Genomic DNA, 21,647 nt, shown 5'->3' on the forward strand with positions numbered 1-21,647 from the left:
CATAAAATAAGAATAAATGAGGCTGTATAGTCTTGACAGACCTGTCATATCGCATTTCCACCCCTCCACCCCTCCAGGCTTCTCTTCTTGCTCTGGTGACGGTCCCAGAATGCAGCTCATGGCATGACACAGTGTGTTTGTCACCGCTTATTTTGGAGCCACCAGAGTACACAAGACACGAGAGAGGTGGGGGGTAGCCCGCACAATAGCCCTACTGTAATGGCAAGCATGAAAGACCAGCACTCTGATTTAACCCATTCTGACCTGAGATCAGATTCATACGAGGTTTCCACTGGACAACACGCTGGTCTGATGAACCCATTCTGACCTGAGATCAGATTCTAAAAATGTCAGTCGTTCTTCGATTTTTTTCAAAAATAGCAGACCTACAAGCTCGTATCGCGCCACTCGGTGGCGCGATATGAGCTTGTAGATCTGCTATTTTTCAATAGCTAAAGCATGACATGATGCCAACACCAAAATGGGTGCCCGGTCAGAATGGATTAAGAGATGTACGGTTTTGACCAATTCCGGGCATGCATGTCATTACAGTAACAGCTGCTGACATGCATGCCCAAGCTTGGCTATATTTCTGACCAATGTTCCATTCGCCAGAAATATAGCCAAGCTTGTATAGATCAGCTATTCTCGACAAAAGGGTGTGGGCATATAGAGGGAAATAAGGAGTCCTCGGTCAACGAAGACTGCAGGGTTTAATTGGTTAAAAGAGAAATGACTGTTCCTTCATAGACTAAGGTGTTTTGTACTGAAGCCAAATGTTCTTGGCTTCAGTTCTGCAGAAAGCTTTGAGCTTCAGGATTTGTGTGCTCTGTGACATTGGGCTATTTTATAATAGTTTCTCCCGCCGGTGCGCTTTCAACAAGCTCTTTTGCATATACACAATATACACAATACACATGTTAGGTTTATTCTTTCCACATTATTATAGTATTTCTAATTTGCGGGTAAAGGCGGCGACAAAAATGGAGCCCTTAGGGTCCAAACTTGCACACCGCTTCCCTAAACGTCTTTGCCATTTTACAGTTTTTAAAAACGTTTATAGATATTTCAAATAGCCCCATCTACAAGCTCACAACATGTTGATGTAGATCGGCTAGTTGAGCAATTTCTAAATGTTTTTCAAAATAGTCGTAATATGGCTACTAAGTATAGGATAGAAGATAAGGGTTAAAACCCCAGGGGGGTCCGGGAGGTAAAAATAATTAATATCGGAGTTGGAACCTAAGACCTTGACCAGCCCCATTTACCCACTGAGAGCTGTTCATGAGGTGGACAGCCTCTGCCCCCGCCGGCGGGGGATTGGGGCTCAAGAGGTTTTAAGGCCGCGCACAAGATAGGGCCCTTCGTTTTTTATTTAGTCAGGTAGGTGGTCGGACGAAAAACTTTTCGTCACAGTTTTAGTCGACGAAGTTAACGCTGATTCATTCATCACTCCATTCCAGCAGCGACCCCCCCCCCCCCCCCCCGCGCAGAGCCCTGTGGAGTACACATCCATTTGGAAGCATGGAAGCTGTTAAGCATACAGCGTACAGTAGAGCTTTTAAATGAGCCAGCCGCTGTCAGTCTGCCCTAAAGACCACTGCCTTCCCTCCCCACCCGCCGTTCCTCTGGACAGGCCGAATTAATGCAAGTGCTTCTCAAAACATTTCTGTGCCAATCCAAAATATCTTGTGCCCCACAGGGATCCCCATTAGAGAAGATCATATTAGTTTTTTAGATTAGATAAAGTATACTAGTACAGAATTCTCAAACTTTAGGTACTATAGGGAGAGAGAAACCTATAACCCCCTGCAAGGACCTCTGGGTTTGAGAAACCCTGCCCTAACATCACATCCTCATCCTTCTCTCCTGTGACCATTCATTCTCATATACAAATAACACTGAGCAAGCAGAATCTGCTATCTGCTATTTTTAAATAGCTAAAGCACTACATGATGCTAACACCAAAATGGGTTCCCGTATAGAATGGGTTAACGCCCGAGTGCGACAATGTTCTTTGATCTCAGCCCAACCCCGCCCCCATCAGAGAATCTCTGCATTGTGGAAGTCCCATGAAGAATATTTTATTCAATTCACTTCATATCACATTTTCATCAAATTGGCCTCTGGTGAAATCAAATGTACTCCGCGCAGCACATTGATATCCCGTGTCTATACAGCATAATATATATGCTGGGAATTACAAAACCATGCAGGTATAACCTGCTCTCGCTTCGAAAACTAAATGTGTCGAAGCAGCATTCGTTTTGTATGCACCATGTCTGGATACACCTCAAAGCTGAAGACTTTTATGTCTGCCGCTGCCTTTTACTCAGGTTCATTGATTCATTTCTCGTGCAATGCATAATTAATGTATCCTCGTATTATTGTTTTAATTTAGCTTGCCGGTATTCTCAGTATCCGTTTGAAATGTGTTTGCACTTTGTCTAAAATGTTTTGTGTAAAGCACTCTGAGCTGCCTTAGTTGTGCTGTACAAATAAACTGCTGCTGGAATTTGATTTGGATGTTGTCGTTTGAAGAGCGGAGGAAGTGACCCCCTTCAGTAGAGATGGACAAACATGGAGGAGCAGAAACATTGCCACAGGGCCTCGCCTCACCCTCATTCATTAATTTCAGTCGAGGTTTTTTTTTCTTCAGTAGAACCCTCGCCGGCTTCCTGGACGTGCCTTGGATCTTAATGGGCTGCTGCCCCACTCACTGTTTTGAGCGCATCTGCCCCAGGAGGGAGAGAGAGAGAGAGAGAGAGGCTATGAGAGATAGAAGGAGCGAGGCGACAGTCATAAATGCACAGATGAAAGAACAGATGTCACTGGGAAATAGATGATGGAAGTGAAAGATGCAAAGTGTCTGTACGTACTTCTGTGCGTGTACGGTACTACAGTACCGCATGTGCAACGCATGTAACGTCATGTATACATGTCATTAGTTAACACTGTGTGTGTGTGTTGGCTTTGGCTGTGTTACTCCCAGCCTCACTGAAACACTCATTTGTCGCAGGCGTTGGCTCGTCTTCAGATGTGCCGGCGTGCATCATGCGCCAGCCACACGACAGCAGGCTGCAGCAGAAAGCTGACTGGGTTCCTTTTATGTTGTGTCATGGCAGGAGCTATATACAGCCCCACATGTTATACATCACGCATACACAAACAGACAGATGCAGTCACATGATTGTAAACACATTGACTATAGTTTCAAGAGTACCTGATATTGACATGGGTTTTGTAAGAGGACGGGATCTGATTTACACAATTTATTCATTGTGCAGAATGTCCCATTTAACCTATTCTGACCTGAGATCAGATTCATACGAGGTTTCCACTGGACACACACTGGTCTGATTAACCCGTTCTGACCCGAGATCAGATTCTAAAAATGTCAGTCGTTCTTCGATTTAAAAAAAATAGCAGACCTACAAGCTCGTATCGCGCCACTCGGTGGCGCGATATGAGCTTGTAGATCTGCTATTTTTCAATAGCTAAAGCATAACATGATGCTAATACCAAAATGGGTTCCCGTTCAGAATGGGTTAAGAGGACAGGATCTGATTTACACAATTTATTCATTGTGCAGAATGTCCCATTTAAAGTTTTCAAATGTATAATAATCTTTTGAAAACAGCAGATCTACTGTACAAGCTCACGATGCGTCGCGACACATTGTGAGCTTGTACGTCGACTATTTTCAAATGGCCGAAATGCATGTTATAGGCCTGAAGTGGTGTGTGTCTGTGTCCCTTTTATGCCATCACGCCCCACCCAGTTATTATGTCTGTGTCTCTTTTATGCCCATATATGGAGTTCTTTGTCAGGCATGCCCAATTATGGAGTCTATGCAGATGCCTTTTGTGGCGGTTCTAGACAACCGTGGGTCTTATCGACTCAGGGCCAGGCAATACACTCCCTGTGGTGGTTGTGGAACGCGTGTGGCGAATTTGAAGTTGATGGGACAAACGGTTGTCGAGTTACGTGGATTACAGACGTGCACACACACACACACACACACACACACACACACAAACACACACACACACACACACACACACACACACACACACACACACACACACACACACACACACACACACACACAGACTTGGTGCGTTTATAGATAGATATACAGGGTTTCCAGAGCACCAGGTGTCAAAGCCTTGTAAACATATACCAGTACCCCATGCTTGCCAATAAAGACGTTTCCGAGTCCACTCCGCGTCTAGGATGAAATAAAAGCTGCTTAAAGACGTTTCCGAGTCCACTCCGCGTCTAGGATGAAATAAAAGCAGCTTAGAGAGCATTTAGGCGTGACACGTTCCATCCATGTCAGTGTCACACTGTGTGACCCCACACCCCACAGGGCTGCTGCAGGAGGGCTGCTTTGCTGTGATTGCCGTGGTTGCTTTCAGTCGTGTGTGGGTTCGGTGTGGACTCATGAGCCCCCTTTTCCACTCTATATGCGATACTGAGTATCGGCGCAGAGCTGTGTGGCTGAATGACGGGGCCCCTCGAGGGCACCGCGCAGACCCCACTGTGGCGCTTCATCCTGGAACCCCACTGTTCCGCCAGGGCCGGCTCACACCATGCGCGGTCTCTCCAAAGAGACTTCAAAGGTAGCCATTTACTGGCCCAACGGAGGCGTTAACCTTTGACTCTCTTTTTATCTCTCTCTCTCAGGGACGGTGAAATGCGTATTTCAGTCAGACAGGGATAGAGTACTTTAATAATGTCCGCCTCGGCCCAGGCCATAGCGTAATGGTCTGGGCACCGGACTGGTAATCCAGTCGCAGTGTGCCGCGGGTTCGACTCCCGGACCCGACACGGCCTTTACTGCATGTCATCCCCCCATCTCTCTCCCGTTTCCTGTCAGCCTACTGTCTGTCCCTTCAAAAATCAATAAAAGGCGTAAGCCGCAAAAAAATATCTTAAAAAAAAAAAAAAAATGTCCGCCTCCTCTGTATATCTACGGAGGTTTCCACATGGAGAAACTAGAAAGAGTGCGACATTTCACTGCAATCGGACCCTGCGTTCATGATTTGAGTCATTTTTGTTAAAAACGAGCCACTCCTGCAAACTTAGACGTCAATCTTAGCCAATCAGGATGGAATATGAAATTTCAAACAGATCCGTCTTGATCACATGACTATATAAGATCATGTGTACCGATTTGCGTGACATTTGTATGAAATCTGAAGACATAACTTGGCCTCCTGGTGGCGCTATAAAAGGCAGGTGTTCGTTCTACATGCTAGCCGAGACAGTAGTTCAGATGTCTATGTTCAAATTCCCTCCACCTTCCCGTCCTGTGGCATTTAGTAATCCGTGATTCTGTGATTTATAATGTGATTTATGGGTTGTTCTATATGTGATACATATAGCTCTGGTCCATAGCCTTCTACTGCTTCTACGATTCTGCCCTGCGCCGTATAAGGCTATGGGACTTTCAGTTTTAAATCTCAAATCGAAATCAGACCAGCCTCTCCTCTTTGGCGTAAATAAAAATAACGTTTTTGCTACTCACCAAAAACAAAGGCGGGTTGTGTCAATAGAAAGCCTACTTTCCTTAGTGGACGCACTCTGAGCCCCCCACCACACGTATAAACTGTACATTTTGGCCAAAAGAGGATTTTGTTTCCACCGGAAAAGAAATACTTTTAGTTACTCCAATGGGCCCTCTACCGATATTGCCCAGAGAACTGCCTCATAGAGAATATTTTTCCCCCGGTGAAAAAAAATCCCTTTCTGGCCAAAAAGTACCGTTTATACGCGTGGTGGGGGGCTCAGAGTGCGTCCACTAAGGAAAGTAGGCTTTCTAATGACACAACCCGCCTTTGTTTTGGTGAGTAGCAAAAACGTTTATTTTATTTACACCAAAGAGGAGAGGCTGGTCTGATTTCGATTTGAGATTTAAAACTGAAAGTCCCATAGCCTTATACTGCGCAGGGCAGAATCGTAGAAGCAGTAGAGGGCTATGCACCAGAGCTACGTGATACGTATCATAATTCTGTATCTATGTGGTATACAGTATGAATGTAGCATACATTACATTGTTCATCTTATGTTCTGCTCTGGGGGATTTGTGATCTCAGATTGTGTATTATGTTGCACAGGTAATCTGTAATGTCGCATGAGCCAAAATAAATGCAATAGCTTTGCAATAAATGGTAAATGCTTAATCCTGAGCTGATAGTGTCTCAATGAATTGCTGATATAGAAAGAATATAAAAGGCATTATTATATTCCTTAATTACATTTTTATTTGACTAGATTTGAGATACATGGCTAGGCATTGGTATCTTTGTATAAGGAATAAAAATGAAATGAAAAGTCCACTGTCTTGTCTGTCACGATAATCACATGCGAAAGCAGAGACGTTTGTGTGGCTACCATGCAGTAACAAGCTGGGGGGGAATCTTTTTATCCGGTCCACAATTGTGCGTTTCTCGGCTCCTCTCTCTCTCGCTCTCTGCTAATAATATTAATAATATAGAATGCGTATAATTCAGTGAACATCATAGGTAATCTTATAAATATTATACCTATTATTATCTAATTACATTTTCCAAGGTGAACAAAGTACTTGTGCATGCCTGCGCGCATGAGAGAGAATGCATGCGTGCATGCATGCGTGCGGAACGTATATGCACGTGTGTGTGTGTGTGTGTGTGTGTGTGTGTGTGTGTGTGTGTGTGTGTGTGTGTATGTCTGCCACTATTGCCTGGAGAAGGTGCAGATACTGAGATAGAGGCTGAAGATTGAATATAGCCCCTGTTGATCCACATCTCCCCCTGATAACACTGGCTGGACACACACACACACACACACACACACACACACACACACACACACACACACACACACACACACACACACACACACACACACACACACACACACACACACACACACACACACACACACACACACACACACACTCACACACACACACACACACACACACACACTTTAGGCCTGCTAAATCTTCCACATCATGTCCCCTCTCGTTCTTGGAGAGAGGGGAGGGGGGGGAGGGGGAGAGAGAGATGTGCAGGCTGATTGAGGGACGGGGTTAGTGGAGTGTGGATGGATGCCTGCAGGGCTCTTTAGTGTGGTCATGCAGGGTATGCATGTATTTGCTGCTGCAAATCCCATTACTGGCTAGAGAATTAGCATGCAATGAATGAACCTGCTGGTGGATGGATGGATGGATGGATGGATGGATGGATGGATGGATGGTTCACATTCACACAGAGGATTGTGTACACATGGCTGTATTTAGGCCAGGTGCTGGACGTCAGGGCATCACGGCGTGAACCAAGGAGAAGGAAGAAACATCATTTTTAGAGCTCCTTGGACTTACTTTATTAATGGCAACAATGAGCGCTGCAGCGTTTCGACCCCTTAGAGGACTTCGACAGGCACAATATCACAGGGACAGAGGAGGGCTGCTCCCTCCTTGACATGCCGGAGAAAGTCAAGACTTTTTTTATTTAATTTAATTTAATAATTAAACCCGTCTTCATTTCTATTCAGGACATGGAGTTGATGGTAGGGGAGCTTCTCTCCGGTACATTTGAAAGGCTCTCCGTTTTTTTTTGCACCTTAAATGGACATTTCGCTGCTGGAAGAAACTGACACCACGCTATAGAGGAACGCCCACAAATGTCACATTTCAGATTTTTATTGAAGGGACAGCCCCTTGAGATGCAGCATCTCATTTTCAAGAGGGACCCATAAAAAACAAAATACAGAAAAGCATACTGTACACAAATACACAAACTATGCAGTACACAGATACATACAGATATACAAATACATACATATATACACAAATAGCTTGCTCACCATCTTCCACCTACACCACCAACCACCACATAATACACAGTGTAGATAAGGTCACAGTGCAAATATTTCAGGGTCATAAAAGGTTACAGTCAGGTTAGAAGCATAGACAAGTTGAGTCTAGATGTGAATGTAAGGAGGTCCTGAAGCTACTATATGAGGAGATGGATCTAAGATATAGAGGGAGGTTGTTCCAATCGAATGGGGCTTTGTAGCAGAAAGACCTCCGCCCAACCACATTGGAGATTTGGGGGGTTTTAAAGTAAGGGTATTGTAGATGTCTTAGTGGATAGGATGAGGTAGACTGTGTCAGGTTTTAGCCCGGGGTAAGAACTTTCTATGGCTGCCAATGCAACTTGGTCCAATCCTTAATCACATAACAAATCACACACAAACATCTATGCCGATAATATCTAACTTGCGGAGGTATAGCGTGCCTTGTCCACGGGCAACAGATCTTTCAACGTATGGCATTGCAAATACGTTTGATAATCGCTACTCTGCGCAATATTGTTTTAGAAATGCCGCAAATTGCATTGCAGTGAACGAGAGCAAATCACAACGTCCCCGGGGGGTGGGCGGAGTCACAGCTTGACGCTCTGAATACGCGCCAGTCAGTGTCAGTGTTAATAGTATTTGTGCTAGATAAGTTGGCCACGCAGAAAAATAATGTAGTCTGTGTGTTTGACTGGATTGCTGGAATATTATACAATGATGCTTTGGTGCACTCACCCCACCCCACCTTGGGGAGCCTGGCTATCTTACTGAGACAACATGTAGTCCAGGAAGGAAGTGAAGCCAGTGTCTGTGACATCACAGACACTTTGAAATACAATATCTAAAAACACATTATTACCGATATAAAAACCCAAGGAAAGTGTTTCTTGTCTCCCAAACATAATTTAAAATAAGATCTGGTTGCAAAAGGGATGAAGTGGCCCTTTAACCCATTCTGAACGGGCGCCCATTTTGGTGTCAGCATCATGTTATGCTTTAGCTATTGAAAAATAGCAGATCTACAAGCTCATATCGCGCCACCGAGTGGCGCGATACGAGCTTGTAGGTCTGCTATTTTTGAAAAATCGAAGAGCGACTGACATTTTTAGAATCTGATCTCAGGTCAGAATGGGTTCATCAGACCAGTGTGTGTCCGGCGGAAACCTCGTATGAATCTGATCTCAGGTCAGAATGGGTTAACTCCATCTGACCCACCCAGGGTTTATTTATTTTTATTTTTAGATGACGGCGTAGTGGCCTGAGAGTCACTCCGGTAGAATGCACAAGGCCGGTTCCGGGTGTCCGGGGAGACCAGCAGAAATGTGGTGTCTGTATTAATAATGGAAGAGTGGTACGGTCCAGTCACGGTCTGCTCCGCTCCATGTTTATGATGCTGTTAAGTGAGAGGCCCCTGGTGAAGTTGTTTGTGGTTAAATCATAGCTGCTATTCATGATGTGGCCCCTTCTCATTAGGGGACGGATGGAGAGAGAGAAAGAGAGACACACACACGCACACACGCACACACACACACACACACACACACACACACACACACACACACACACACACACACACACACACACACACACACACACGCACACACACGCACACACACACACACACACACACGCACACACACGCACACACACGCACACACACACACACACACACACACACACACACACACACACACAGGGGCTTCACTCATCATTTTGGTGCAGTGTAAAGTTACCCCTGCTCCATTGACTGCTGCTCACACAGCTGAGACCCACCAGGCAACCAACCTGACTCACTCACTTCAGCAGCACAGGGAACCGTTGTGTGTGTGTGTGTGTGTGTGTGTGTGTGTGTGTGTGTGTGTGTGTGTGTGTGTGAGTGTGTGAGTGTGTGAGTGAGTGAGTGAGTGAGTGAGTGAGTGAGTGAGTGAGTGAGTGAGTGAGTCTCTGTATCCTGTGTGTGTGTGTGTGTGTAATATTTCAGTTTCATATCACTTTTATACTGTAATTCCAGTTAATTTAAGTAATCATTAATCCACATTCAATGTGTGCATGCGTGACAGTGTGCGTCCAGTTCTCATGCCCTACTTACAGTGGCGTCGGTCATGCATGGTGACACATGGCATGCTGTATCCAGGTTATCATTGTGATGATAGGCACAGGAATATATACAGGTACAGGCAGAGAGACATCTTGTAGTCCTTGCGTATTCATACTGTAAATATTGATGAGTGATTCTCAACCTTTTGAATTGCAAACTTTATAGTTTGTGTGCATTAACTGTTAATTTACAGTGTGCAAATGGAACCTCACGGGTCCATTTGGTTCCATTTGTAGCTACGCTCTCTGAGTTATGGAGTTGTAGCCCCTCAGGGACCTGTGGGGGTCCCCGGACCCCATGTTGAGAACCAGCTGGTGGAAAGTTACTAAGTACATTCCCTCTAAGACCCAGTGTTGCTTTTTAGCAACAAATTTATTTTAATTAATTACTAAATTATTATTATTTCTTTCTGTTCTTTTTTCACGTAAACGTCATCAGTGATGTTCATTGCAATGCCATTTCAATGCCATTGGTCATGATATTTGCATATAAATACCCCCCACAGAGGCTGAAATTCACACAAATTAAAAATGTCTGGATTTTGAACATTTTTTAACCTAAGACTTTTGACCTTTACCCTAATAGAAGTAGGTACAATAATTGTAATATATGTTTTTTTGTGATCATTAGAATGTCTAGAACATGTTTTATTCATTATTGTGAAAGATATCCCCCAAATGTAAATTATTAATTTATTATATTATTATATAATTAGTAAGGTTGAAATCTATTTTTTGCAAGTAGAAATTAATGCGGGTGTTAGAGGGTTAAAGTACTGTACTTAACTCTTTTTCCCCAGGTACGTACATATACGGACGTCGACGCTAGGCGGCGTCATATCCCATGTCCGTATACTGTATATACAGTACGTACCCCAACGTATACTCGTTGGGGTTTCAGCCCTATATGCATTTCAGCCATTTGTAAATTGTCGATTCACAAGCTCACAATGTGTCATGATGTGACGCATTGTGAGCTTGTAGATCGACTATTTCCAAAAGATCATTATACAGTTGACAACTTTAAAATGGGACATTCTGCACAATTAGTACTAGTTTAACTTTTGGTACATTTTGAAGCCAGTACTTTTGTACTTTTACTCAAGTAAATGTTGAATTCCGGACTTTTATATATATATAGTATTTCTATATTGCAGTATCGATACTTTTACTTAAGTGAACACTTTGAGTACTTTTTCCACCACTGAGAACCGGTGAATTAGAAAAATGCCGCTGATGTGACTGGAATGAGAAAGACATCTTAGACCAGTGGTTCCCAAAGTGGGGTCCGGGGACCCCCAGGGGGTCCTTAACCCATTCTGACCTGAGATCAGATTCATACGAGGTTTCCACTGGACACACACTGGTCTGATTAACCCATTCTGAACTGAGATCAGATTCTAAAAATGTCAGTCGTTCTTCGATTTTTTCAAAAATAGCAGACCTACAAGCTCATATCGCGCCACTCGGTGGCGCGATATGAGCTTGTAGATCTGCTATTTTTCAATAGCTAAAGCATAACATGATGCTGACACCAAAATGGGTGCCCGGTCAGAATGGGTTAAGGGTTGTAAATTGTAAGGGAGATCCAGGGGGTCCCCAGCTAAATGATAGTTTGGAACCAAATTGACCCTTATGGGTCTGTAACTCAGTGTGGAACCAAATGAACCCTCTCAGAGTTAAATTCACATTGATTTTACAATATAAATTGGGGGTCCCAGAGATAGAATGGGGAGATGAAATGGGGGTCCGTAGACTAATGCATGTCAAACTGGGTGGTCCTTGAAATTAAACTGGTTGAGAATCTCTGCTAGAGCCGTACAAATCTTCTCTTATGGGGGTCCCTGGCATATCTTTTCAAATGGGGGTCCACAGGGCTAATTAGTGTCAATTTGGGGGTACTTGACATGAAAAAGTTTGGGAACCCCAGCTGTCTTAGACACACAAAACGTTAACAGGAAATGTGGTTGGCTATACGCACAGCGTTGTCCTCCTCATGCCTGCAGAAAGTTCACCATCTGAGTCTCATAAATAAAGCTGCCATTGTTATCACCACGACGACAAAACCAGGCAGGTATTTTCATACACATACTTTGGGTGTAATGATAGACCATCTGTTATCTGGGAAAGACCACATTTCATTTGCCTGCTAAAGGACAAAGAAAACAAATAATTTGTTTTCTTCTCTGCCGCCTTAGGTCTTTTGGGGCAAGTAAACAGAGTGTCCATCACTTAAAAAAATGTAAAAACTGCTTCAGAAAATGAAAAATATTGTAAGCCAACCGCTTGAGGACCTCTCTGAATCAGCAGCCTTGATCCGACCCAACCATGTTCTGAAAAATGAACACAAATTGTCGGCAAATCGGAAATGTGATTTAATAGGGTTAAACTGAAGCATTTCGTCACTGCCGTTACCCGCGACGGTCTGCCGCTGCCCGGGAGCTAGCTCTGTCCCTTAATGGTATTTCGGTCCAGCGTCACCCGCTATCTATTATGCCGACACCGGTATTTGTGCCATGCCTGTGGTCATGGGCGTGTTGGCACGCTTTCCTCTAAATTTGCTTTTTTGGTCACACACATTTGGGAAGGCGCATAGTGGAGTTTAAAATCACTCGTCATGCCGTAATGCCACATTTAGTTTGGTATAGCGGCGCACACTGCACTCTCCACGGAGTCAGGCTGCGTCATCTCTCCTTATTCTCTTACGCATCTCTTTGTAATTTCCCTATAGTCGGCAGAAGTGAGTGCCTGCCACTTCCTTGTGTCCATTGTGTTTAATAATTGTATAGCCAAAGAAATTATTTGGCTTTGTGCCAGGAATTGTGCGGCGTGTGCGATTCCATTTGCTCGTTCAGTTTCATCACCACCATAGCGCGGCAAATGGGGTTCAATCCGATTTACCGAACTTTCCTTTTCGCTTGATACCGTTTCGTAGAGACGGCCTACACGCACGATCTATATACCAAATGAAAGCCCGGAATTCAAATGAGCGAGATCTGAGCGAGTTGTGAATGAAAAGATGTGTTCTTGGCTCTGTGCGGGGGGTGAAAACAAAAAGAAAAACAGCACAAGTGAGACTTCAAGGCAGCAACACATCACTCTTCCATGGGCTATAGGCCATGAGGCTATGAAGCAATATAGCACTGGGCATAACCATAGAGTTATAGGGGGCATAACTGGCTCTTAAAGGCAATGGCATGTGTCACAGTGACAGGTAACAGAGGTGTTTTAGGGATTTAGACAGGTAACCAAAAAATACCTTTAACTTTAGTGGGGGAACACCCCTTCCCCACTGCTAAATCCCCAAATGTTGTATTTAGGATGCTCGAACGAAAATGGAGCCCCTTGTGTTTTAACCTCTATGTTGACATCTCTGGTCTTTTGTTTGTTTGTCCTTGTGCACAGGAGACAGACCTTCTGGACATCGCCTACATCAAGGACGCCAGGAATGGGAAATGCACGAAAACGCCCAAGGTGAGGTCACAATGCACATCTGAAGAATGCATTTATGCATACAGTACAACAGACACACAGTACAAAGATCACACACACGCAACGGTCACACAAATATTTGCATTCATACAGCATATTTCTTCTTTGAAAGGGCTCTTTTCAGATGTGAATGCAAAGGAGAGTTTTCCTTGATGTACTCTGTGTGGGTCTATTTTTGGCAAGCAAGAGAATGCTGTCTAGTAGGGGTGGGCTTGATCACAAATCAGCATCCGACTGTCCAAAACCTGCTAGTGGGTCGGAAGTCTGAATATACGTGCATGGAGAGGTGCATGGTTGCAACAAAGGACTGACTGTAGACACGTGCACCAATCTCCGTACCATAGTATCCACAGTATCCTATGTGTGACTGTATCTATGTTGGTGTTTTGCATTTAACACCCTGGTGTCTGTTGATTTACAGTGTTTGTATCCACAACAATTGTATGTGGTTCGGGCATCTGGTTAGGATGCCTCTCGAGCGTCTCCCTAGGGAGGTCCTCGATGCACGTCCCACTGGGAGGAGGAGACCCCGGGGGGGCAGACCGAGGCGCAGTTGGAGTGATTACATCGACTCACTGGCCTTGGAACGCCTCGGGATCCCCCCAGGAGGAAGTTATTACAGTAATGTTGCTCTGGAGAGGGAAGGCTGGAGCTCTCTGGTGGAGCTGTTGCCCCTGTGACCCAGACTACAGACTACAGATACAGGTTGAAGATGGATGGATGGATGGATGGATGGACAATAAGTAAACTTAAACCCTCACTGATTGGTCATGAGGAGAGAGAGGAACGCCTCAGTTTCCCGCCGTGGAACCCATCCAGGAATGTGTCAATACCAGCGTGCTAATACGTTGTCGCCACGGCCGTTTTATCCCATACTTATAGCCTGCGATCAGCGCAACACTAAACTGCATTGTTATCCATTCCGCTGTCATCGCTGGCCACATAATGAGACAATTTGCCTCATGGGCGTAGGGATCTATATTTGGCATTCTTTTCTGCTTTATTTCAGACAGGAAACCAATGGCAGAGAGGGAGGAGAGACGTGTGCAATTTGATTTGCCAGATAAGGGGGGGGGGGGGGGGGTTGTTGAATCCCAGTGCTCGTGCTCGCTACAGAAGCATTATGATCTAGTTTGCAGATGAGAGAAAGCACCAACTGTGAACAAGCGAGAGACAAATCGGTGTGTGTGTGTGCGTGCGTGCGTGCGTGCGTGCGTGCAACACATTACTGTATAGTGGTTCCCACACAACAAAGCTCTTGGCTCGCGGGAGTGAGTGATGGAGCACTGGTGCAGCGGTAGTTCACGGAAGGATTCATGCATTTCTAAACAGCTCACCAAGGGAGCGAGGAGGGCTGAAGAGCCCTGTGCGTGCACGTGACGACGAGGCAAAGAGCTGCCCCGTGCACGGGCCCATGAGTTCGTGGGAAAAAAAGCCCTCCTGCATGCAGAGCAGACGGTGAGCAACAAGGTGGAGCACGGCTGGAAGGATGGAAGGGAAGTGCAAAAATATTTATATCAATGTATGAACAAATCTAATTGATTTTTTATAATCGACTCCTAATCGACTACATCGAATAGTCTGGTTAACCCATTCTGACCGGGCACCCATTTTGGTGTCAGCATCATGTTATGCTTTAGCTATTGAAAAATAGCAGATCTACAAGCTCATATCGCGCCACCGAGTGGCGCGATACGAGCTTGTAGGTCTGCTATTTTTGAAAAATCGAAGAGCGACTGACATTTTTAGAATCTGATCTCAGGTCAGAATGGGTTCATCAGACCAGTGTGTGTCCGGCGGAAACCTCGTATGAATCTGATCTCAGGTCAGAATGGGTTAAACCGTTGAGCCCTGTTTTATACTTTGTGTCACACAAAAATATAGGCAGCAAATAGCCGATCTATATAAGCTCACAAGTCACAACGCATTCAGGTTCAGGTTCAGGTTTATTTGTCATTTGTATAGATACAGAGTATACATACAATGAAATTTATTTTGCTCAGAGCACTCTCAGTCTTACATACACACACAGGACATAAACAAACATCTATAGTGCAAGAAAAGACAAAAACAGGAAAAGAAAAGTGCAAGTGAAGTGAAGTGCAATACAGTTCAAGGTCAGCTGTTCAGCAGCCTGACTGCCTGGGGGTAAAAACTGTTACTGAGACGGGTGGTACGAGATTTGATGCTCTGGTAGCGTTTTTTGGAGGGGAGTAGTTTGAACAGGGTATTTGCGGGGTGGCTGGTGTCTTCCATGATGTTATGGGCTTTTTTCATACAGCGAGTGGTGTAGATGTTATGGAGATTGGGTAATTCTGTAGTGCCGATGATTGTAATGTGACACACTGTAAAACTGCTATTTTCTGTAGTCCGATTATCGATATTTTATATACTAGAGCGGTGCCCATTGGATCCTCTAAAGCGGTGCCCGTTGGGCACTGGCCTACATGGAACGATGCAAGTTGTAAATGCATGCCCACCCATATTTTATGTCTGTGTCCCTATTATGCCCATATATGGAGTTCTGTGTCAGGCATGCCCAAATATGGAGTCTATGCAGACGTCAGAATGATGTCAGAACAGGCCAGCTCCATATATGCATGGACACTGGGCAGGGGTCCTGTGCAGAGCCCGGGCAGAGGCCTTTTTGGGGCGGTTCTGGACAACCGTGGGTCCGACCGACTCGACACCGGGCACTGCATCCCCTGTGGTGGGGTGGAATGTGTGTGTCAAATTTGAAGTCGGTGGGGCGAATGGTTTCCGAGTTACGTGGATTACAGATGTATACAGAAGTACGTACACACACATAGTTGGAGATATAAAATGATATATTATAATTACTAGTCCTTACCCGTTGTGAGCCCCCTTGTGGCCGTGAAGGGTACTGCGCCCGGGTGCGTTTGTAATTGACTAATAAATTAATTAATAATCATTAATGTGTCAAATCGAAAAAAGGGCTTCGTTACGCCCCTTGATATGGTCAATGCCTGTGTGTGGGAGTGATTGGTGCAGGCAGTAAGGAGTTACGGCACTGTTTCTGACAGACACACACACGGACACACACACACACACACACACACACACACACACACTCAGACATTCGGTTAATTATAGTATGATGATTGATCAACTCAACTCAACTCAACTCAACTTTATTTATATAGCACATTTAAAACAACCATAGCTGCCACAAAGTGCTGTACAGTACATAGGTAAAACAGTAAGTAAACACATAGACTAAAAACACAGAATACAAAGACAACACACAAAACAAGAAAAGGAGGGGGGGGGGAAACAAGTTCAGGAACAGAGGTCTCATGCTGTGTTAAAAGCCAAAGAATAAAAGTGCGTTTTCAGTGAGGTTTTAAAAATGGCCAGAGAGGGGGCCTGCCTAAGTTGCAGGGGAAGGTCGTTCCAGAGCTTGGGGGCAGCGATTGAAAAAGCTCTGTCCCCTCTAAGCTTCCGCTTCGCCCTCGGGACCTCTAGCAGCATCAGGTCAGCTGACCTGAGGGAGCGGGAGGGAGAGTAGGGGTGGAGGAGCTCAGAGAGGTATGGAGGGGTCGAGACCACTTAAAGCTTTAAAAGTAAAAAGCAGAACCTTGAACTGGATTCTAAAGTTCACTGGCAGCCAGTGGAGAGAGGCGAGGATGGGAGTTATATGCTCTCTCTTACATTATATATAATGATCGATTAGATGGATTAACTGTTGCACGCCTATAGGAAAGTGAGAGCAACGTAGAGACACGACAGGAGGTTAGAGGAGGACGCGAGGCAACAAGCCTCATCATCATGACACACAGCGTCTCGCTGTAAATGGACAGCATTTGCTTCTATTGCACGCCTCTCCACAGCAACACAATGTCCAGACGCTTCATTTCACTTGACTCTGGGCTGTTAAACCTTGAAGCTTAATAGATGAAAATAGCTTTTCGTTGGCAGTGCAAAATGTGGACAAATGCACGGTAAAAAAAAAAAGTGAAACCGTTCTTTTATTGTTGCTGTAGTGTTGTTGCTGTTGCTGCCGTTATTATATATAGGTTGCTGAGGCCTTCGAGGACACTCTGAATCAAACACAGTTTGTGTGGGATCGTGGAGGACATAATACCGATGCAGTGATGTAAATAGGTTTTCCAGAGGTGGTCTTTTAGACGGGTCACACGTGGTCAATGGATGAAATGATTAGCAGACAGTTAGTTACTAGTCACTGTGAGAGGGAGGTCTAGCCGACACCAACTTGGGACTCCTGGATTGCTATTGATTCGCTGCCCTCCACACTTTCCTATCTAACATCAGGTTCTTGAGCGCTACAGTGTTGTTAGCTAAGCTGTCACGTTGCAGTCCGTCTACGTAGGTGGTGCGTTTCTTTCCCCTCCTGCCTTTGCCCTGGGTTGGCTCCCATAGGGGTCAATTGACTTGCCTCAAGTTCTGCTCGTGCCTGACGCAGTGCCCTGCCAGTCTCATCGTTCTCTCTCTGACTCTCTGTGACCCGTGGTATGTCCCCATAGAGCATATCGTTCTCTCTCTGACTCTCTGTGACCCGTGGTATGTCCCCATAGAGCATATCGTTCTCTCTCTGACTCTCTGTGACCCGTGGTATGTCCCCATAGAGCATATCGTTCTCTCTCTGACTCTCTGTGACCCGTGGTATGTCCCCATAGAGCATATCGTTCTCTCTCTGACTCTCTGTGACCCGTGGTATGTCCCTATAGAGCATATCGTTCTCTCTCTGACTCTCTGTGACCCGTGGTATGTCCCCATAGAGCATATCGTTCTCTCTCTGACTCTCTGTGAGCCGTGGTATGTCCCCATAGAGCATATCGTTCTCTCTCTGACTCTCTGTGACCCGTGGTATGTCCCCATAGAGCATATCGTTCTCTCTCTGACTCTCTGTGACCCGTGGTATGTCCCCATAGAGCATATCGTTCTCTCTCTGACTCTCTGTGGCCCGTGGTATGTCCCCATAGAGCATATCGTTCTCTCTCTGACTCTCTGTGACCCGTGGTATGTCCCCATAGAGCATATCGTTCTCTCTCTGACTCTCTGTGACCCGTGGTATGTCCCCATAGAGCATATCGTTCTCTCTCTGACTCTCTGTGACCCGTGGTATGTCCCCATAGAGCATATCGTTCTCTCTCTGACTCTCTGTGGCCCGTGGTATGTCCCCATAGAGCATATCGTTCTCTCTCTGACTCTCTGTGACCCGTGGTATGTCCCCATAGAGCATATCGTTCTCTCTCTGACTCTCTGTGACCCGTGGTATGTCCCCATAGAGCATATCGTTCTCTCTCTGACTCTCTGTGGCCCGTGGTATGTCCCCATAGAGCATATCGTTCTCTCTCTGACTCTCTGTGAGCCGTGGTATGTCCCCATAGAGCATATCGTTCTCTCTCTGACTCTCTGTGACCCGTGGTATGTCCCCATAGAGCATATCGTTCTCTCTCTGACTCTCTGTGAGCCGTGGTATGTCCCCATAGAGCATATCGTTCTCTCTCTGACTCTCTGTGACCCGTGGTATGTCCCCATAGAGCATATCGTTCTCTCTCTGACTCTCTGTGACCCGTGGTATGTCCCCATAGAGCATGGGTGTCCAAAGTGCAGGCCAAAAGTGGCCCTGAGTCTAATTTGATAAAGCCCTCAGCTTCCCAACAGTATGGGACATTTTACCTACAGTTTTTTAACCTGGGCACTTCCCAGAGTATAATTTGTCAGTGTTCCTTGTTCCTTGTATTTCCTTTTTTTTTTTTGTGTTTTGCCTTCCTCGTCTGGTTACATTCAGGGGCGGCCTTAGGAATCTGGAGGCCCGTTTCAAGACCAAATATGAGGCCCCCATATACCCATGACATCATTATTTTGTTGATACAGCCGTATATTGATACGAATAGTTTGACTGTTCAATATCACACGCAGCCATTACTCTCGACAATTAGCAACAACACCACCTTTCCTCATCCTGTCGTCCCTTCACAATTAAAGTGTCTCCCCTTTACCTCCCAATGCTGCACATTTTACCATGTTATTTACATAAAATAGGTGTAACTTTACTAACTTAACATTAACATTGTGGGAGAGAGCAAGGCAGTGAGAGAGAGAGAGAGAGAGAGAGAGGGCCAAGAGTGGTGGGGGTTGACTGACACCTGACGTTCAGTTGGAGCTTGGAGGCCCCCCTGAGGGTGGAGGCCCGTTTCAATTGAAACTGGTGAAACATACTTAAGGCCTCATTGGTAATGTGACATACAGTATGGCTGAAAAAAGGCTGAGCTACACTTTTTGTTCACAGTTAAATATTGAAGATGATAGTTAAAGAGAATCGTTAAAATGTGATGCATACTGTATGTACTGTATGTGACTTTGTTAGTCCGAAGGTACATTATGTCAGGAGATGGCCCTTGGGTGTTTTAATATTTTCTAATATGCCTATGGCCCCCTTTGAAAAACGTTTGGACACCCCTGCCATAGAGGTCTACATTTCTGATGCGGTCCGTCCATGTGACATCTAGTGCTATTCATAACATTCTAGATTCCATCCAGGGCTCTTTCCTGTTGTGCTGTGAGGGTCCATATCTCAGCCTCATACATAACAGCAGCACTGACTCCACAGCCGCCTCTTAAGGTCTTCTCCCATGTCATTCCAGGAGGACCTTCAGGTCCTGTTCAGTTGAGGCTGTCCAGGCCTCGAGGTATTTGAAGTCCTCGACTGGCTTGAGCAGTGGCAATGCTTTTGTCCTCTGTGTTGACTGTCATTACTGTTGTTTTCTTGGCATGGAGCTTGAGGCCGCTCTTCCTGCACTCCATTTCTACTGCCAACAGTAGTTCCCTTCCTTTCTCTACTGTCGGGGTCAGTGACCATGATGGGGTGTACTTGCTTTGACTTCCTCGGGACCAGAGTGAACCCCAGTGCCTCCTCCTCTGCCATTGATTGTGAGTCTCAGTGCATGGTCCATCTCTACAATGAACAGAAAGGGGGCCAGAATCTCAAATTCTTTGGTGTCACACTGTCACTGTCGCAGACAGTATACGTTTTTTTCTCCAATAAATGTGGGCAGTATAACGGTAGACTACACCACTGCACTATATGCACTACAGTATATAATCCCGGGTTTCAATTTAACTTAAAAGTAGCGTTGTACACTGAGTTAAATGAACACTTTTGTATGTGTCTTTATGCTGTGAATATGATATGGCATTCATCACATCAGCACACAAAAACAAACGCAAACATAAAACATACAAATACCGTATTGGCCTGAATATAAGTTTTTTCCAATGGAAATATCCTAAGAAACGGGGTCATATTATAATCGGGACTAGGCTATTTGACATTCAATGTTCTTTCTCCACAAATGAGTCTTGAAAAATGGGGGCCGTCTTATAATCATAGTTGTCTTATATTCGGGACAATGTGGTATAAGCGCACAGTAGTTAACCCATTCTGACCTGAGATCAGATTCATACGAGGTTTCCACTGGACACCCACTGGTCTGATTAACCCATTCTGACCTGAGATCAGATTCTAAAAATGTCAGTCGTTCTTCGATTTTTCTAAAATAGCAGACCTACAAGCTCGTATCGCGCCACTCGGTGGCGCGATATGAGCTTGTAGATCTGCTATTTTTCAATAGCTAAAGCATAACATGATGCCGACACCAAAATGGGTGCCCGTTCAGAATGGGTTAACGCTTATAGTGAACCGTGAACGCGACTGGAATAGTGCATGGGAATCAAGTGCATGCCATCTCATGAAAATCAATGACATACTGTGGAGATAAATATTGATCACAAGCCACATGGCTCCCCCAGGGCATGTCTGGTCATATAGGAACAGGATGGAGAGAGATATCAGTGGAAAGGTTGTCCCTTTTGAATCCATAATTCATGTTCAGTTGTGGTTTACACTTAAAGATGGAGTGCCACCATTTTTTTCCAACCTAAAACATGATCATCAGGTATTATTACAATATAAGGGGGAAGAACTTTTTCCAAAAAGTGTACAGTATTTGTTAAAATAATGCTTTTATGTGGACACGCCCACCAGTTCATTAAGTATGCCTGGTTTGCCTGGTGGGTGGTGATGGGTGGTGATCCACCTGAACTGAAGCCGCACCCACAGCTGTAGTTGTATGATAAAGGGGGAGGGGTTAGGGGAGAGGCTGATAGTGTGGTGCCACTATATTACTGTTTACTTCATTGGCCCGTTTGACTGTCAAGGG

At 45.1% G+C, this 21,647-nt stretch overlaps 1 protein-coding gene across 1 annotated transcript in view; it reads left to right on the forward strand.

Annotated features, from left to right (window-relative positions):
- The window catches only part of plcb1l (phospholipase C beta 1-like), a 229,104-nt gene that overhangs the window by 49,631 nt on the left and 157,826 nt on the right, over positions 1 to 21,647 (forward strand). The window contains exon 3 of the mRNA XM_083790186.1: positions 13,354 to 13,422. Within this exon, the coding sequence (XP_083646312.1) occupies positions 13,354 to 13,422 (69 nt within the window). The remainder of the gene's footprint in view (positions 1 to 13,353; positions 13,423 to 21,647) is intronic.

Source organism: Protomyctophum parallelum (genome assembly GCF_964188405.1).
Source record: "Protomyctophum parallelum genome assembly, chromosome: 19".
Classification (NCBI taxonomy): domain Eukaryota; kingdom Metazoa; phylum Chordata; class Actinopteri; order Myctophiformes; family Myctophidae; genus Protomyctophum; species Protomyctophum parallelum.